Here is a 14,066-nt window from a genome sequence, read left to right as displayed (position 1 = left end):
TGTTTTACAGCAGCTAACTGTGTATGCTTTTTAATTGTGTCTAAGAATGCAGGTATTTCATTTTAAAGTTATCATGCCCTAAATATGATGATTCCATTGCAAAGCTGCGTGAATTTGTTGTAAAGTAGATATTGGGGTTTTTGTGAGGGATCTGTTGATGCTTTAGTGAGTTGACCCATTCTCAGTAGTGGAGCCTGCTTACAGAGGGGCAGGGTAGGGCAATTTACAAATTCACCTAATGCAAAACATTTTACCTTGGGCAATTGGACTCTGATTATGACTTAAAAGAGGGTAGGCAGTGTTTACTTTCAGCAGTCTCCACTGATCAGAATATGATTAACTCCCCAAAGCAATGTCTTCTTTAAATAAAGTGACGCATACATGCATCGTTGTGAGGGGAACGTCTTGATTGCATGGTTAGTTTGCCAGTTTTTCATATCAACGTTCATATGTTGCTAGTCTCCACTAATTGTGAACCCACTAACTTTCTTGAGCGTGAGGGCTTATTGTATACTCGGTTATGTAATCTCACAGGTCCTGATAATTTAGTAGGGCCACACACGCTTGAGAATGGGGTTTGCAATATTGTGATCTTAATTTGTTATATTGGAAGCTTTGCTGGAGATCTTTTTCAGAGGGATTTTTGTTGTACTGGATAATTACTTCCCTCATGAATATTGTAGAGCTAGTGAAATTTGAAGGTTTTAGTGGATAATCAATATTGTTTATTGCTCTGAAAATTTTAAAGAATTAAATTTTAACTGCTTTGTCATTAAAGCATTTGCACCAAACAGACTAACAAAATAAAATAGAAATATGTTTCTCTGTGGGGGGTCTTTAAACTTCCTTTATGATTTTTAACTGATCTTGGCCAAGATTTTCAGTATGCTAATAAATCCTTTATTCACAGAAGTCTTAAACCTGCCTGCTTTGCCTCATTTTGGTGTCTATGTAAGGTGATCATATGGCAGAGGAGTTCTCAGATTGTCTTGTATGCCACAAGGTTGCAGTGCAAAATAGCTTAGAGAGATGCTTCCAATTCAGTATGGCAAAATGTATATTGTGCTATTCATACAAAGTGTACTGGAGCTCTATTCAGCATGTAAGTAAAATAACAGAAGTAGGAAACTAGTCAAATATTAAACAAAAACTAGGCGAATGCAGACTTCTCACTTTTTTCCTCACTATGGGTTGCAGTAAACTTGATTTTCCAGAAATTAAAATGGTAGTCTTTACTATTGTAAGAAATCCTAAAATTGCCTTTATGTAGTCAAGAATGGTGTCTTATGAAAGTGAAAAAGCAAAATTTATGCAAAACCCATTGACTGACTGACCAAGACTCAATATGGCTCCAGTTGTATGTGGGGAAATTGCTCTGAATAAGATTATTAATAATTCCCAGCAGACATGAAAACTGGAAATATTGATTATTAACTGAAATTAAAATTTCCCTCTTCTATTAACTGCAGATTCAGTGGGGCCATGTTGAAGAAGTTGAACTGATTAACGATGGCTCAGGATTAGGTTTTGGAATTGTAGGAGGAAAATCAAATGGTGTTGTTGTAAGGACTGTTGTTCCAGGCGGATTAGCAGATCGGGTAACTTGTTATTTTATGTCACTTCTTATTTGGTTTTAAAGTACAATAACTTCTTTTGACAGTTCTAAAATAAACTAATATATGTAAACAAAAGGAGTCTGATAGCATCAAAGACTGAATGCCAATATATATATTGTATATAGAAATAAATACATGTTCAAGGTATGATGACTGATAAAAAGTCAACACTGGAACTGAGCTAAGTTACTTCTCCGGCATGGCAGGGCTTTTATTGCATTCCAGATCAGACAGAAATATTAAAAGCTTGTCCAGCATTATATTTAGCATTCAATAAAATTTCAACCATTAGTCATCCGTGCTGGGACAGCTACTCTTAACAGACATGCAGATTCTGTATAGAATATATATATTTGGTTACAATTTTACAGGGGTCAACTCTGCAAACTCTCATTCTCATGTCTGTAATCTTTAATCATGCAGGTTGTCCCACTAAAGTAATGGCACTTACTTGCATGCAGGGCTGGCCTTATGAGTGAGCGATGTGGGCAACCGCCCAGGGTGCAATGGTCAGGGGGGTGCTATAGTCATGAGGCAAGGAGTGGATGGCCCTGGGGTACAAGGCTGCGGAAGGGAGCTTGGAATGGCTGGGGGAGGCCAGGCTTGATGTGGGATGGTAGGGGAGGCAGCAGGGGCCAGGGGTGCCAAAATACAAGTTCACCCAGGGCATCATTTCCCCAAGGCCAGCCCAGTTGCATGAGTATATGTTCAAAGATCCAGTGCATGGGTTATTTATAAAGATTATTTATTTTTATGTGAAGAGGCTTGGGCCTGCGCAGAGCCCCACTGAAGTCAGTGATACCTACACAGGTGCACGGATTCATCTGTCTGGATCAGATTGCAGCCTTGGGGTCTTAGTCTTTAAAGACCCAATCATGACCAGTACTAACTACCCTCAACTGAAGCATTTAACAGGGTTGGGATTTCAATGAGAGCTCACCTATGACTGGTTACTAACTGCTGCCCATAACCTTAGGTGTGCAAAAAAGACATGTTGCGTTTTAAAATATTAATGTAAGGGAAGAGGCAGGTTATAGCACATGCTCCAATTCAGAACAGAGATGAAAACTGGGTATTTGAAGAGCTGGAATGGAAAAAGTCAGCTGTTGCTTGAGAGCCTCCTCTATAAAACGGTCTGAAGTAATGAATACATTTTCACTTGCTGTGAAACACCTCTTTTGCTGTGAGGAACAAAATATTTCGGCTTCCAATGACAGCTGTAAATTAAGACATTGCTGTATCAGTTTCAATTGAACAAGAGGACCAATGCAGTTAAAAATGTGAAATATGGAGCACGTATATGCCAAAGCTCAATGAAGTAACACCAGTATTAATGTGCATGTTAGTTATTATGGGCGAAGTCCTCAGCTGGTATAAATCAGTGTACTTAAGTCAACAGGAATATGAAGATTTACACCAGCTGAGGACATGGCCCTATGTATGTTTAGTATGGTTCTTTCTTACAGTAAAAATAACAGATTGGGTCTCAATCCAACCTTTTTTTTTGTTTGTTTTTTTTTTCTTTTTTTTTTTTTTTAAATAAATATGAGCAAAACTAGTCACAAGTGTAGTTCTGTTACATTCAGTGGAGTTAGTCACTTGAGTAAAGGCTAGTCATGTGAGTAAGACCTGCAGGGTTGAGTTTTTAACATTTGAGCTGTTCAGGTTCTTCAAATAGCCCTAAATCAAAATGCTGTGCTTTGTATCCCTAAAATCCTTTTCTGCTATTGGATAGCATAGTTCTCAGAGAAAATCTCAGACTACAGGGTTACAAAACAGTGTCCGCATTTGTTTCCCAGTAAATATGAAATTTAACCTTTTTCTGATTAATTGTACCATTAAGAGCAATATGGTTTTACTTTTTTTTTTTTTTTTTTTTTAAATCAGTTTGCTGTAGAACTGCTAACTGCTGTGGAAAAAGCAATGATTAATTGTGTTAGCATTTCCTTACGTTATTTGTTTTGCAGCATTGATTATTTTTTATGATATTTTCATGCACTAGCTGCCCCATGAAAATATACTACTCAGTTTCAGTTCTGCAATGTAAAATTTTGGTCCAGTTATTAATTTTTTTTTTAAATGTTCCATGTTTGAAGGATGGGAGACTTAGAACAGGAGATCACATCTTACAGATTGGAGGAACCAATGTACAAGGAATGATCAGCGAACAAGTTGCCCAAGTGCTGAGGAACTGTGGGAATTCTGTTAGGATGGTGGTTGCAAGAGATCCAGCATGTGAGATTACTGTGACCCCACCAACCCCTGTGAGCTTGCCTGTTTGTGCATTACCCTTTCCTCCAGACAGGGGTGTAAGTATCTGACATTTCCTCACAATTCTTCAAATAAGTTCTGCTGTGGCTTACAGCCAGAAAGAGAGAGCACAGCGTTCACAAGTGCTAAAGAGTTTCAGACAGACTGCAACATATTTTGTTATTTGAGCTTCCAAATATCATACCATAGTATTAAATGATCCTTATTTTAGCCATCAGTTGAGCCTTTTGTAGTCTTCTACAGTATACTATAAATACCTATTATCTCAGGGCCAGGATGACCAGGGCAGTTTCAGTGTTGCAGAATTTATTACAAAGTGAATGATTTGATTTAACGGGATCATAAACATTATTGATAAATGGAACGTTTAGATCTCCTTTCTAGCTTATTACATTCTTGCTCATCTGAGCTGATTTAAAAAATGACTTTTTCTTTCCTAAAATCCAGCATGCACTGTGACCAGAACAGAATTGTTCAGCACCGTGAGCTGCTTCTCTTCATGAAACATAAGTGTAACATCTTCCTAGTCTACGCAACTTTGATGGAAAATGTATTTTAAATATTTGAATCTTGTTTTAGTAAATCTCCTCCTGGTCATATCAAAGTTGCTTGGGTTTTTTTTTTTTTTTTTTGAAGTCATCCTCTTCAGTTTTGAGTAATTAAAATCAACAAATGCTACACTAAGTGTACAGTAAGTCTGGAAACATCAACAAAGCTGTGCTTGTACGCCATCTGCTACTAATGCGCTAGTTAGATTTAGGTGTGGAATCTCTGAGTAGCCTTTTTCTTTCTTCTCTTGTTCTTGATTATAACTTGGAATCTGAGAGGAGCTGTTCTTTAAAACACAACCTATGTTTGCACTCTTTCCCACTGGACCAGGTTGCTCCAAAGGCATCTCTTAGCTTCTGGTGGGGGAGAGAACCTCACTTCTCTCTGGAGAGATCCTTCTCTCTGAAGATAGGTGATGTTGAGCTATAATGGGGAACCAGTTCAGTTCTCCTCTGAAGTGAGGTTGCAGTAATAGCAGAGGATTGGGGAATGGAAAGAGCCTACATTTCAAGTGGATGAGAATGGAAATGTTCCTACTTCCTCCTGTCTTCTTGTCTGCCCTCTCGAATTTTCCACCCCTTCAGGAGATACTAATGCAGCCAAGAAGACATTGGTTAAATAAATGTCATCCTGAGTTCTTTGAGCTTGGTGTCTTGAAAGCAGGACGTGTGTAGTGCTCTGAAAACAGGCATTTCCTAAAGAATCTATATAGCCACGTAGAATCACTTGCTGGCTCTGTCACATTTTCCAAGACTATATATACAGCCTTAACTTTTCCTCCCCTAGCATATATTATTTTCACATCTCCTGTGTTAGAGACTGACCTTGCAGATTGACTTGTTCAGCAGTATATGTGTTCCATAGATCAAGCTGCAGCAATCCTGCATGCTCTAGCTGCTGCAAGCTTTCTAAAATGTCCTCCTTTTTGCTGTTAGTTTTTGTACTGTTTTTTCCACCGCTTTGCAGGGTCTTTCAGGTTTCTGAGACATCTAGAAATAAACTCAGATATTGCTAGTCATGACATGTATTGCATTCTTTGTTGGCAGAACCCAGGCATTTAGATTGAAGAAGTATCTGGTCAATTTGCTGATAGATTAGTCTTTGCAGAAATTGACAGCAGTAGCTAATCTGAATGTGTTTTTCCCTGCTTCATTTATTGTACTTGTTAAAGGCAGGTCACGAAAATCACTTTGCACCAAGGAATCTACTGCACAAGAAAGATAGCAATTTTTTACTACCAGAATCTCGTTCTACTCTGACTTCTGAGAAAGCATTTACTAGCTGAGAATTTTACAACGGCAAGATTTTTCCAGCTTTATGATTACCGCTTAAATCAGCAGAAATATGTCTTGAATTGCCCATTAGTTTGTTGTATATTAAACCACTAGTTTTGCATTAAGCTACCTCAGTTCTCTACCACAGTTTCTAAATCCACACTACTCTGTGTATATAAGGAAACAGAAAATCTCATACAGTTAGTCATGTGCAAGGCATATACCTACAACCTACCAATTTAACCACAGCTCGGGAATGGGCTGTTATGTTTGGGATTGTGTGTCTATATTTCCCAGAATCCACCCGTTAAATCCATATTCTACTACTCCACTTCCAGTAACGTGCCATAGATGAATATTTTTGCAGAATTAGGAAATGGCATCAGTCATTCTGCAAAGTGCCTCTGGCACTAATGTTTGTGGTGTTGCCTTTGAAGGAAAGGTCTTGTACTGTCAAAATGGCTCTGCGTGGAGAGAAACAACCAAAGATCAAGTGAGCAAATACATAACGGCGGATGGTGAGGGCCAGCTTCAGGGGACCAATCCATAAATTTCTCCTGGGATCAGATCGTGTCTGAATACCTTATTTAATTGTGGTTAAGAAAACATTGAACAGATGATTCAGAAGCCAAAAGATAGTGCCAAGTTATGTACTATTCCATTCTTCTCTGTTCTTGTTTCCCTTTTTATGATGAATCTTATCTTTTTTTTAAGCTGTACAGCTTTTTTAAAAATTCTCCAGATTTTCTCCCCACTCCCATGTTTTAACTTGTGTTCAGTGGAAGTGATTTTTTTTTTAATGTAGCTTTGACTTCCTGTTGTCACTTCAAGTTCTAAACAAGTCCTTTGAAGCTTCCACTTCTCTGTGCGGTCTGGTCCGGTCCAGTCCAAATCAGGATAGTAATCATTTCAAACTTGCACTTAAATGTAATTAAGTAGATATGCATATGATTGATATAAAATTAAAGTGGTGTCTTGCACACCTAGCTTTGTCTTGAACACCATATTTTAAAATGTGCTATATGCGTTTGTTGGATATAATTACCAAAAAGTGCATATTGTGGTTTTTTTCCGGTAGCATCCACAGTATGTTTGGTGCTTTCCAAACATAGGAGTGTGATGATCTCTGTCCGAAGGAGCTCATGAGCACGTTTTACACTAAACAGAACAAGTGTGTGGTTTCTTTAATGATTATAAGGAATCAAAATATTTTCCATTAATAGGGTCTACAAGAAAAATAATTTTTGATAAAGCCAGGGGACTGAGAGCCAAGTATTTTCTCTCTTCCACTGGCATGGTGTCATGTACCTGAAGCAGTTCTCTATTCCCATCTCTAAATATTTAACATCGGGTTGACGTCATCAAAATATTAGTAATGCAGGCATTTAAAAAAAATCCTATTTTTATAGGTGAAAAAATTAACCAATAGAGACTTTCCGAAGCACTTACTGTCTGACAGTGGGTACTGAGATAAGCATGGTCCCTGGGCTGTATATGAATATTTTATGTATTTACAGATACTTGTTTCTGATATCCTATATATTATATAGCCAAGATTTTCAAAAGTGGCTAGTGATTTTGGGTGCCCAAATTGACACCTTTATTTTCTGTCCTCTGGAAGTGAGACCCCTTTTGAGGTGTCCGTAGTTGGTCTAGCAAAATCACTGGTCACTTCTTCAACCCTTAGCCTGTAATTTTAAATGTTAGTGATATAACAAACTTTTTTTTTTTTACTGTAATGTGGAAATTCAGTTTTATAAACTGTATAATATTTTATTTCTAGGCTAACACTCTTTTTGATACCTATGATGTGGAGCTTACAAAAAAAGATGGACAAAGCCTTGGTATAACAATTGTTGGATATACTGGAACATCTGATGTAGGTGAGTTATATGCTGACTGATTATGAAAGACTAGAGCAGAGGTTTATCAAATGCCCAGACTGGCCTTATGTTTTTGCTGAAGTCTTTGATACACGCCACATAGCTCAACATGCACTTTCATTTCTTTAATGAGTTTGATGTCTGAGATTTGAAGACCTATTAGATTATCCAGTTCATCTCTCTGCCAGTGCAGGACTGTGAGCATCTCAACAGTGTTTAATGTGTGTGCCATCTTCACAAGGTGATCCTTTTTCAGCAGACCGCTATTTCATACTTTGCATTAGTGTCTGAGCTCTGGGAGCACACCAAAATATCTGTACGTAATTATGGGTTCACAGAGTGCTTTTGTCCAACTCTACACATGAGAAAGAAGGAAAGCTTTTTGTGATTTCTACATACTCTCTTACAGAATATATCTATACAATAGAAAAGTGCATTTGTGTGAGATTTTTCACAAGGGACTTCTCTGATTTAAATTATTGAATTGCTAAAACTAAATGTAAGAGGATGAGCGAGGCCTTTATCCAGCAAAGCACTTAAGCACATGCTTCACTTCTAAGCATAAATACTCCCCTTGAAGTCAAATTCATCATATGTAAGTGATTTGGTGGGTCAAAGCCTGTGTAGGCATGGAAGCTGACCTAACATAGAAAGGGCCTTTTCTGAGCAGGGTGAATCAAGTAGGGCAGTATAAGGAGGCTTGCATTGCTGCTCTTATCTTGAGTGCAGATTTTGAATCCTAAATAACTACTAATTATGTGAGTGTTGTGATTTCAATGCTCATTTGTGACTACGAGGAGGTGCAACTTCATTCCACTTGTGGTCCCAGGCCTCCAGAGGTGCATGGTTCTTAAGCTCTAAATAAATGTGTGCTTAACAAAAGGCCCAAATTAGTGCTTTCATTTATTTATTCATTCGTTGGTTTTTGTTTTATTTTTTAAAGCAGATTCTTCAGGGATCTTTGTGAAAAATATAATACCTGGCAGTGCTGCAGATCACAGTGGCCTTATACAAGTCCAGGACAAAATTATTGCTGTAAGTAAAATATTTCATTTGGATCCAATTTTGGAACTAGTGGTTATTTTACATATATTTGGATTTTTAAAACACACTCTACTAGAGCTTGTTCTTCATTCATTCAGTGCTAAAGCACATCCCGTTTGTAAAAGAGAGGAACACTGGCAAATTTATGACTGTCAGCAAGAATTAGTATTTGAGCTTATAGCTCTGGTTTGCAGTGGTTAGATTATTAATGTACTGCCAAAAATGAGAGAGAGTGGTAAATAATAAAACAAGATAGATGTTTGGATTGAAGCATCTTAGAGCAGGGATCTTGACTTAGGGCCTGATTAAAGTACTGAGCATCTTCAGCTCCTGTTAAAATTAGTGGGATTTGAAGGTGCTTGAGACCTTGCAGAATTGTGTCCTTTATGCCCATCTATAAGAATTTAACATTGGGTTGACGTCCTCAAAATATTATAACGCAGGTATTAAAAAAAATCCTGTTTTTTATAGGTGGAAAAAAATTAAAACCTGCTGGATAAATGTCAGGGCCATGTTAACATGAAATGGCTAACTTTGCATTCCTAATACAAGTAGGAATAACTCTATAAAGATTTCTTAACATGAAAAGAGAGATCTGACTTTTATAAAGTGCATATAAAATATTTGGGAGCAAATGTTTTGCTGATACAGTGCCTAAACTGAAAAGGAGTACTTGTGGCACCTTAGAGACTAACCAATTTATTTGAGCATAAGCTTTCGTGAGCTACAGCTCACTTCATTGGATGCATACTGTGGAAATTGCAGAAGACATTATATACACAGAGACCATGAAACAATACCTCCTCCCACCCCACTCTCCTGCTGGTAATAGCTTATCTAAAGTGATCACTCTCCTTACAATGTGTATGATAATCAAGTTGGACCATTTCCAGCACAAATCCAGGTCTTCTCACCCCCTCCCTCCCACAAACTCACTCTCCTGCTGGTAATAGCTCATCCAAACTGACCCCTCTCCTTACAATGTGTATGATAATCAAGGTGGGCCATTTCCAGCATAAATCCGTATCAAGGTTCCTCCCCCACTCTGAACGCTAGGGTACAGATGTGGGGACCTGCATGAAAAAACCTCCTAAGCTTATCTTTACCAGCTTAGGTCAAAACTTCCCCAAGGTACAAAATATTCCACCTTTTGTCCTTGGATTGGCCGCTACCACCACAGAAGGTGGAATATTTTGTACCTTGGGGAAGTTTTGACCTAAGCTGGTAAAGATAAGCTTAGGAGGTTTTTTCATGCAGGTCCCCACATCTGTACCCTAGCGTTCAGAGTGGGGGAGGAACCATGATACGGATTTATTCTGGAAATGGCCCACCTTGATTATCATACACATTGTAAGGAGAGTGGTCAGTTTGGATGAGCTATTACCAGCAGGAGAGTGAGTTTGTGGGAGGGAGGGGGTGAGAAGACCTGGATTTGTGCTGGAAATGGCCCACCTTGATTATCATACGCATTGTAAGGAGAGTGGTCAGTTTGGATGGGCTATTACCAGCAGGAGAGTGGGATGGGAGGAGGTATTGTTTCATGGTCTCTGTGTATATAATGTCTTCTGCAGTTTCCACAGTATGCATCCGATGAAGTGAGCTGTAGCTCACGAAAGCTTATGCTCAAATAAATTGGTTAGTCTCTAAGGTGCCACAAGTACTCCTTTTCTTTTTGCGAATACAGACTAACATGGCTGTTACTCTGAAAAATGCCTAAACTGTCACAGCCTGGCCTCTCCCTCATTTGGTGCTCTCTTGTACTTACAGCTGCAGTTTTGTGTGCATAGTCTAGTCAAGGGTCAACAGAGCTTACCCACTTCTCATTTGGGGACTGTGGAGTCCAGGTTAGATGAGACTACCCACTTTTTTTTTTTTTTTTTTAAACCACTATGCACTGATTGCGTACATAGTTGTTTGCATATTTATGTGTGGAGGCTTGGTAGAGGTTGGCAGAAAACTTATGCTATGATCTGAACAGACTGTTAGTCTTTCAAACTCATCCAGGAAGCTCTCTCTATGCACAGTAGTGTGCGAGTTGCTGTCTGCACACAGTAACTCTGCTGAAAAGCAAACTTATTTTACATTTCTGTAAATCTAGTAAAATTGCTGTTTTGTATTTGCCCATGCTGCTATCAAGGAGATGGTTTTCTTTTGTATTTTTTTTTAAGAATAAACTTTGAAGATGGCATTTATCTGATTATTTTGAAGTAGCTGAGTTAATGCAATTCTTCTTTTGCAAACGTTGCAGTCTGTGAGGGCCATTAGTATAACTGTTAGAGATGAGTTGCACTGTTGGTTTACATATCTCTGCGAATGTTAGAACTCGACCATAATCTGATGTCTATAATCTGCTGTTTCTGTACTAGGTTGATGGGATTAATGTTCAGGATTGCTCCAACCAAGAAGTGGTGGAGGTGCTGCGGCGCACTGGCCAGGTGGTGCACCTTACCTTGCTTCGACAGAAACCTCCTCATGCTTCTTTCTCTTCAGAAAGATCTTTAGAGCGAGGTAGTCCTTTCCCTCCCTTTGCCATTGGTTTATTTAATTTTTCTTCCAATTTATAATGACCAAAATAAACCTTTAGGGCCTGTTCCTATGAGCTGCTGAGCAACCATAAATCTTGGGCTTAAGGATCTTCTGCAAAGAATCAGACCCTTTGATGTAGGGTGGAAGGGTGTGTGGGGAGTGAAGTAGAGTTGACAGCAAAGTTCCTGTAAACTGAACAAGGAAGCTGCTAGTGGATACTGGTTATCATATCATGTATCCTGTGTACTACCTGGCTGACTTGAAAGTTTTTTTTTGGATCTTTACAGTGCAGCCAAATATGCCAGGCTTAGTCCTGTCTGGAGCTGTAGAGACGGAAACTAATTTGGATAGTGAGACTGAGGAGGATCAAGAGGACAAAGATAACTTTGAAAATGAAAAGAAGCAAAATCTACACAAAATAGGTAGGTAAAACACCTTGTAGTTTTTTCTCTCCTCTCCGGTATATCTATTGACTTCTTGAAATTCATTTCTTTAACCTAATTTTCATAATGATGTGACCGTTTGGCTTCCTTTTCCTTGAACAATATTAATTTTCTACTCTTCAGTGCTTTTTTATTTAACTAAAACCAAAATTGCTGTGTTTTCTCATTTACTTGCAAGAGATTTTTTTTTTTTGTAAGTACATGGGAAAGGTGCCAGATGGACAGCTCTATCACAGACCTTTGGCTCTGATTCTTAGAGATGTTGGGCACCTTTCTGGAATGGACACAGATGTGATAGTGTGCAAACTGTGGCTGTGCAAGCTTCCCTTGACTATCCTGTCAATGTGTCTCAACTCTGATCTGCATGACCTGCCTTTAGGGATGAGTTCAGACTCCACAGACATTCAGTCCCTGATCTCCTTGTTCAGGGTAACAGCTGTGCTTTTGCTTTTTGGTATGTGGATACCTGCCCACTCTGAATTCGAAGACTACGTCATCTCATATCTGACCAGCCACAGATGTACAGTGGCAATCCGTTTTTGTCACTGTTAACTTGGGCTGAATTTGAATGGGTGACCAAGAGCTTAATGATATTTTCAGTCTAACTAAAAAGAGATTGCTAGATGAAGTAGGAAATCACTATCTAGGCAAGGGACATGGATTGCTACAGGGAACTTTAAACAAGCAGACAAAGGTACAATGTGACCTCATGGCTGGAAGTTAAAGCTAGATAAATTTTAAACTAGAAATAAGGCATTTGGGGGCGGGGTTTGGTTAAGTCAGGATAATTGATGATTGGAACAGATTACCAATGGATGGGGTGGATTCTATATCCGTTGAAGTCTTTTTAAAATCAAAATTGCATGTCTTTCTAAAAGAGATGCTCTTATTTCACTGCAAGTTATTGGTTTCAGTGCAGGAATTTCTGGGTGAAATTATATTGCTTATGTTAAAGAAATCAAACTAGATTATCATAATAAATTTTAAGATCAGAAGGAATTATTAAGTGTTTTTAAATCATAGGATCTTTCATCCTCAAAATCCCTGTGTTTTTGGTAAATTTAATTGCATTTTAAAGACAACCTGGACATGGAGAAGAAAAATGATAATTCAGATGTTCAATACTATGTGTCCTCGATTACACATGATGCTGCTGTGGCTATTTAGGTCCAAAATTAATCAGTATAGTGACGGGTGTTTGAATTGGAACTTTTTTTTTTTTTTAAATGCATTTCACTGATGTTTACATGTATGATTAAAGTGTGAGTTGAAAGAGGGAACATTGCTTGGATTCACAGGAAAAAATGGTAAAATCGATAGAATTTGACTGAGGTTCTCAGTAACACCCACTAAAGGTTCATAATCAGGTGCATGTTCACTCTGATATTTTTTTAAAATGTCTCTGAATCTAAAATTGTATGCAAAACACCAAGTAGACAATGTAAAGCGCCCTCCCCCCGCCCCCCCCAACTGAAGTCAGTAGAGTGCTGTGTGGGCATAGAGGTTTGCCCATGCAGAGCTCATGGCAAGTGATGGTAGAAAACACTGGAATGAAGGACAAAAGACAAATGTTACAGGAATAAAATCATGAATTTCCTTTTGGTTTGTAATGTAAGTCTTGAGGGGATTGTAAATCTTTCTAAATATTTTTACTGGAGGTAAATGTGAGGGTTTTTACCTATCATGGAAGAAATTCTCTTGAGTCAAGGACAAGGCACATGGACAGGTCAGGAGTTGCCAGGCATAGAGAGTTGTGTGAGAGAAGGCACAAAGAGTGAGGGTGAAGGCAACAAAGTGTAGTGGTTGATTCTGAAGCTTGTGCAGAACAGAGAAAGACAGTGAAGGGAGGGTGGGGGGGAAAAGCTGGACAGAGAAGTATGTGGAGGCAAAGTTGTGTAGAATCATAGAATATCAGGGTTGGAAGGGACCTCAGGAGGTCCTCTAGTTCAACCCCCTGCCCAAAGCAGCTCCAATCCCCAACTAAATCATCCCAGCCAGGGCTTTGTCAAGCCTGACCTTAAAAACTTCAAAGGAAGGAGATTCCACCACCTCCCTAGGTAATGCATTCCCGTGCTTCACCACCCTCCTAGTGAAAATTTTTTTCCTAATATCCAACCTAAACCTCCCCCACTGCAACTTGAGACCATTACTCCTCATTCTGTCATCTGTTACCACTGAGAACAGTCTAGATCCATCCTCTTTGGAACCCCCTTTCAGGTAGTTGAAAGCAGCTATCAAATCCCCCCTCATTCTTCCTTTCCGCAGACTAAACAATCCCAGATCCCTCAGCCTCTCCTCATAAGTCAAGTATTCCGGTCCCCTAATAATTTTTGTTGCCCTCTGCTGGACGTTTTCCAGTTTTTCCACATCCTTCTTGTATTGTGGGGCCCAAAACTGGACACAGTACTCCAGATGAGGCCTCACCAATATCGAATAGAGGGGAACGATCACGTCTCTCAA

The 14,066-nt window shown here is 38.9% G+C and overlaps 1 protein-coding gene across 11 annotated transcripts in view; it reads left to right on the top strand.

Annotated features, from left to right (window-relative positions):
• Positions 1–14,066, top strand: part of PATJ (PATJ crumbs cell polarity complex component) — a 219,596-nt gene that overhangs the window by 15,486 nt on the left and 190,044 nt on the right. For 10 of the 11 annotated variants that reach the window (XM_073357497.1, XM_073357498.1, XM_073357502.1 and 7 more), the window contains 6 exons: positions 1,470–1,598; positions 3,713–3,925; positions 7,494–7,593; positions 8,537–8,628; positions 11,004–11,145; positions 11,451–11,585. In XM_073357497.1, the coding sequence (XP_073213598.1) occupies positions 1,470–1,598; positions 3,713–3,925; positions 7,494–7,593; positions 8,537–8,628; positions 11,004–11,145; positions 11,451–11,585 (811 nt within the window). The remainder of the gene's footprint in view (positions 1–1,469; positions 1,599–3,712; positions 3,926–7,493; positions 7,594–8,536; positions 8,629–11,003; positions 11,146–11,450; positions 11,586–14,066) is intronic. The other variant, XM_073357500.1, reaches the window with a different exon arrangement.

Source organism: Lepidochelys kempii, chromosome 8 (genome assembly GCF_965140265.1).
Source record: "Lepidochelys kempii isolate rLepKem1 chromosome 8, rLepKem1.hap2, whole genome shotgun sequence".
In the NCBI taxonomy this organism is placed as follows: Eukaryota; Metazoa; Chordata; order Testudines; family Cheloniidae; genus Lepidochelys; species Lepidochelys kempii.
Note: the sequence above shows the minus strand (reverse complement) of the source record. Positions and strands in the feature narration are given on the sequence as shown.